This window comes from Homalodisca vitripennis, chromosome 4 (assembly GCF_021130785.1).
Source record: "Homalodisca vitripennis isolate AUS2020 chromosome 4, UT_GWSS_2.1, whole genome shotgun sequence".
NCBI classification, from domain to species: Eukaryota; Metazoa; Arthropoda; class Insecta; order Hemiptera; family Cicadellidae; genus Homalodisca; species Homalodisca vitripennis.
In genome coordinates this window covers 171,585,699-171,591,995 of record NC_060210.1, presented here as the reverse complement: position 1 = coordinate 171,591,995, position 6,297 = coordinate 171,585,699, and the positions used below count along the sequence as shown (strand labels likewise).

General features: G+C 38.1%; 1 protein-coding gene across 1 annotated transcript; it reads left to right on the top strand.

Moving 5' to 3' along the window:
• Positions 1-5,472: 5,472 nt before the first annotated feature.
• Positions 5,473-6,297, top strand: LOC124361298. Its single transcript, XM_046815344.1, has one exon. It carries the CDS (start codon positions 5,473-5,475, stop codon positions 6,295-6,297), a length of 825 nt encoding a protein of 274 aa, XP_046671300.1.

The window sequence follows — 6,297 nt, the reverse complement described above, 5'->3', positions numbered from 1 at the left end:
TTCGAAGGTCCAACTCCAAAGTCAAACTTTTTCATCGAGATACATCTTCTTCCTCTCAACCAGGTCCTTCAGCTTAAAAGACTGGTGGTTCATCTCTGCCAGTCTTTGTTCCTTCTCGAGCACCAATTTAAATGTAAGAATTTCAATGTAATTTTTATATTGTTGTAATGATTTATTGTACTGTTCACATTCACTGTTCACTGCGTCAAGTTTTTTAGTAACTCTGATATTGTAAAAATTATATCTTTCCAATTTCAGGATGATTTGAAGTCAAAATATTTATCTCTTGAGTTAAACATGAAATAGTATCATGAATGACTAATTGTTAATTTTCACATATTAAGACAATTATTTGGTGGTTGCATTACCCTATCTTAAAAATCAAACAATGTGAACATTCAAATACGATGAGACAGAGTAAAGATAAAACACGAGTAAAATGTAAATAAAGGCACAGAATTAAGATTGTTGAAGAGAAACTGATTAAATGAAAAACATACAAACTGCAAAGCAAGTTTGAAAATAAAAATTGCAAACAATGTCCCAAAAATAAAAGTACCTATCAGTTTTGAATATAATAAGTCCAGTGTAGACGGGTCCGATTAAAATGAGCGTCTGGATTCCAGAAGCGGCAATTTTCCTAGGTAAAACGGCAGGCGCAGGAAGAAAGCATTTCTGGCAGCGAGCAGCAGACAACAGTGTAGCGGAGGAAAGTATCGTGCGGCTGGCAGCCTGCGTCTACTGGGCAGGGTCACCAGTGCGCATGCGCAGACTGGGACTTGACTAACAGCGAACAGCTATAGAAGGTGATAATTCCTAGAACCTTTCCTTACTTAGCATCACCATCTGAAATACTTTTTTTCAAAGCATTGGTCTTTTCACTACTCGAAATGGAGTACTGTATGTTCCTTGAAAGTTTCTGTTACGTCATTGAGCTTAGAGCTTACGTCAGCCAATTAAACCAGTCCACAAAGCCATAGTTCAGAGAAACGATTTCGAAGCTCAAAATTAATGTCTGATAAGAAAATCAATATCTCATGTCGTGATTCGAAAAGACGAGTCAAAACATTACCTCTTAATATCCATCTGATTTGTGTGAAACAATCCATTTCTTCCTTCAGGACAGTGTTGTCAACTCTGCTAAACATCGTTTTGTCACTAGAGCTTCACTTTGAAGCTGCAATGAATGTGTGTTGCAAGGAGAGCATCCATTTTTATTTGTCAACCATACAACGTTCTGCTTTTGCCATAGCTCATGCTCAATCCAAGCATATACCTATACATTTTTCCAGTAAATTTTATTTGTATGCATGAAGTGGGTTTCTTTTGCAAATATAAGCTTCCTAGTTGTGTAAGCTGGTAAAGTATGTCCTCGCCATCTTTCTTCTTCTTATTTTTCTTCCATGGGGCGGCCTTCTGCCATGCACTTAAGCCTCAAGGGCCTTTTGCTCACCCCAGAAGCACACCTTGAGACCTACCAACAAACAGTCACGTTGTTAATTCTGGCAAGGGAAGAAACGACTTGATAGCAATCCCAGACAAGTTTGGATTTGAACACACAAGAGTCCAGCACCATCAGTGCTGCCTGACTATCCATGAAAATATTGATAGTCTTACTCCTATAACGCAGACAAATATTCCCACGATCACATTCCGTAATGACTGCGAATTCCGCCTGAAAAATTGTAGGATAACGACCCATAGAGACCACCAGCTCACTGCATGGTCTCACCCCTACAATTCCAGCGCCTGTGCCGCTTTTTGTTTTAGAGCTTTTAGAGCCGTCTGTAAACCATTCAAGCTCCGTTGGTGGAAAAGGTTTCCTTCCCTCCGACCAATTGTCACTAGGAGGTATCATGATCCTAAAGGGTTTGTCAAAGGAACATTTTTGTGGCATCTGATCAGAGGTCATGTGCAGAGCGTCCCCCTGAATCAGGATGCTAATTCCACAGTGCCCACTGCTGCAGCCCGTCCAGAGTCCCACTTGCTGAAGACAGTAAGCACCCCTCCTGGCCACAGCCCGAATAACAATGTGCAGGGGGCGAGTTTGAGGGATTACAAGCACACACACCTCACAGGAGGGATCACAGGCAGAAGCCTATCAGTGGCCCCAAGAATGGTCGCAGAGTCCTTCCCGGCCAAAGGACCGTCGACCCTGAGGAAGACTTTGATAGATCCTATGAATTCTGTATATTCCCCAAAGACCACACATATCCCCCCAGGGTCACCGACCCCCAGTCTCGGAGCCAGACTCCGCAGCCAATCTCTGGTTTCGTCATTACCACACAGTATAACGAGAGCTCCCCTTTGAGAAAAGCACCTCTTAAACTGCAGGCACACACCCTCCGCTAAGAGTACATCGTCAAGGACGCGTCCTCTCACATCCAATGCCTCCGAGAAGCGCCTTTCAGGAAAGTTCTCAGGGACAACGCAAACTTGTGTCCCGTCAGAGCCCCCCTAAATGTTTCTCCTACTCCCTCCTCCGCTGAGGGATTGTTTTGATTGCCAGTTCACCCTGTCTGCTCTGGAGATGCGGTCGGGCGCCTCTTTGGCATGGGCTTTTCCGCCGAAGCACGGCCCGAGCGCCCTGTCATCCCACTCGGATTAGAGAGCACCTACAATTGCCCACGGTTTTTTAATTCCCTCTGCTTCCTTAGTTTTTTTCTTTCGTTGGCTGACTTCTTGCCCTTTTGCCTCCTCCGTTCTCTATCCGAAAGCCAGGTGCCATCAGCTTTCTTTTGCTCCATCGCCCACCGCTTGTACATTTCAGTCCACATGCTTCAGGGTTTGTATCCATGGATTCTACTTCCGCAGCTGCACCACTAACTGATAAATCGTCGTCGATGGTAGTTGTGCCTAAAGAACAAGCAGTGACATCCAAAGCCAGGTTGCCGGATACCACTGCCTGCTGCAAACATTCCAGATCAAGATCTGTTGGGATTTGTTTAAATTTCAGACTCCGTAAAAGTCCCAAGAGTACCGAGGAAGTAAAATGTCCGCCTAGTCAGAGCACCGCATGAACAGGTAAGGCTACTTACTCTTAGGGGACGCCTACTCCCCAAGGGCTCCGTTCGCGATTACAAAATAAGAGTTATGTATATTGATGAACAGAGAAAAAATAATTATGTAAGGTTTCATATTATCCTAGTATAAATATTAACAGTCTAGATCATAAAAATAGGTAATACTCAAATGGTTTTTTGTTCAGTTATCTGGAATTATTTGCCAAACTCGGGTAAGTTAATCTGTCTTTTTCACTTAGTTGAATGACTATTTATTTAACTGTCCAGTCTATATTGATCACATAAATTAAAACATATACCTATACATTTTTAAACATGAGAAATGTAATAACTTTAAAATACAATAAATTGTGTATTCACGTCTTTCAACAGCCATGCCATGATCACATTAGTCTCAATAAAGTACACAAAATAAATTTAAACAAATAAAAGCATAAGAATAGATAAGTTAATATTTTAGAAACAAAGAAAGCTCTCTATCTCTCGTGGCAGTTTTTAAAACTAATATTGTATTACTTGTCATTTGAAAAGTTGTTCAAAAAAGTAAATGTTTGTAGCATAGCATGTTACATATTATTCGAACCTCTCTTATAATTTAAATGTGTGTGTGTAGTTCTTCTTTCTAATGGGTATAGTCATTAACATTTATTTAGTTAATGCTATTAATTTTTATATTAACTATCATTATTGCATTTGAATTATTTATTAATTAATTACAAAATAATAAGCAGCAAAATAACATGGTAAATAATTTAAGCTTGCATCTTTGTCAATAGCAAAAAACCAGACTGAAGTGTTAGTTTGCTGTTTTTGGTGACTGTTTTGTTGCAGTATAAGCCGGTATTTATACAATAATTAGTCTTAACTTAAGTATCTTACAAACTAAACTGAGCCGAGCAATTAAATTTTCAACGAAAATATTAAAAATTTAGTGTAATATTGTAATATGAATAATAAAAATATATTTAGTATACTATATTTCAATATTGTCAGCACAGTAATAACATCTAAATTATATAACCCATTTAACATAATTTTATTAATTATTCATATTGATTTTAACAGAACGACTATAAAATTACGTATTATTACTAGGCGTTACTTATATGCAATTCGTATATTATATACGCAGATACCTTCCCGATTTAACTATTATTATCCCCGTAGCCTTTTTTTATGATTTTAGGCAAATGACTACAATAAAGCGTATTAAATTTACTTCTAGTTTATCGCTATAATATAAAATGTTGTTATCATTATTTAACAATGTTGTAGTACATGTGATACGTCCACAAATTTCCCTTAGGTATCGTGCATGTGAATGCATAAAACAAATATCAACAGTAGGTTTAAATACAAATCTACTATGTTTGAAATGCCATATACCTGTGAAACTTTTTAAGATTTGCGGCATATGACACTACAAAAAAACTTAAGTAAACTTTTATAATATATTTATCTAAATTCGAACTCAAGTATGAGTCTCCAGATACTTTGCAAAAAATGAAATCATAACCGAATTATGATTTTTACATCGCCAAGTTCCATATGGTACGTTTGGCTGTATTTTACGTAATATGGTAGTATTAAAATCAGATTCCGAATATGATATGTATTTTATGATCATTCATTCTGGTTAATTATTTTAATTACAGAGAGATACTATGCTTGGAATGTATGTGAAGGTTTGTGGTGTTTTGTCGAGGCCTATTACAATTCTAGAAAATGCTACCATTATAATTCCAAAGAATGTATCTTTTAATTATTTATTCTTTTTACTAGTCTCGATTTCTATCAATTCAAAAATATATTTCAATTAATTCCTTTCGTAGTAATTTCGTAAGTATTTTTTAGGCTGTGTTCATGTACACTGTAAAATAACTCTTGTTTCTAGGACTATTTCAAACATTGAGGAGCAAATAATCTGCAAGTGTTGATAAGTATTGAGTTCTAATTATTTTTGTTCAACATTAAAGTACAAAAATAAACATTTTAAGATTGTTCAATTACTATGTTACATGTTGTTAAACTTTTCTATATTTTATTAACATCCATGCATACCACTTTAGAAGTAACAATTGCGCTTGAGTAGCTTACGAAGTAAAATTTAGAATCAGTATATTTCGCAAGTAATTTTTGTCTTGACCAGACTACTTTAGTACTCCATAGTCATGAGTCAGCGCTCAGAGAAGACGGACCTTACTGATAAGAGAGCTGTGCACCGGTTATGCTAGTAGTTTAAACTCGCCTGTTTATGCCTGCGTATTCAAAGCAGTTATAGTTGTGGCAATCTAAGCTTGTTGTTTTTTCTGTATTTTTGTACTCGAAAATCATTTAATATAATACGAAGATGGCTAGTTGTGGTGTATGTGTTAAAGTAATTAAATCCAATCAACTGAAGTTAGTGTGTAGTGATTGTGCCCGTGAGTTTCACGCGTTATGCTGCAAAATGACGAAAGCTGATGTGGATTGTGTCACTGCGGATGGACTGTCGTGGAGATGTAAACCCTGTCAAGATACAAGAAGAAAGAGTATGCAGTTCGAATCTGGCGTGGAGGAGGGTAAGATTACATTGGCTGATATCATGAAAAAAATAACCGAAATGTCTGAAGCCCAGAAAGTGCAGGACGCTAGCTTTAACAAAAGCTACGAGTCTCTCAGTGAAAAACTAGACGAAAACACGAAAGCTGTAACTGATCAAAACAGTTCTATAGAAAGATGTTTGAAAATTATTGATGATCTCACACAAAAAAACATACAACTTCAGAAAAAAGTTGATGAGCTTGAGAAAAGAGTAGACGACATGGAGCAATATTCTAGGCTCAATGCAGTGGAAATTCATGGAATCCCTGAGGAGAAAAATGAAGATGTTATCAGCATCGTTAAGGAAGTGGGGAAGGCGCTCGACATGACGATCTCCGACACCATGATTGACGCCTGTCACCGACTAGGGAGGAGAACCGACCCAAACAGACCACCCCCAGGAATCATCGTGAAATTCGTCAGACGCCTGGACAAGGAGGAACTTCTCAAGAAACGACGAGTCAAGAATAACCTCTCAACAAGACACATGAACATGGGGACCGACCAACCTGTCTACATAAATGAGGCGCTGTCACCGGCAAAGAGGAGGCTGTTTGCAGAGGCTCGGCAACTCAAAAAGGAGAAGATGTACAAGTTCCTGTGGGTTCGTGGAGGCAAGATTTTCATGCGCAAAGACGAAGAATCTACATCAATCCAGGTGACCTGCAAAGCTGATTTTGCAAGTTTGTAA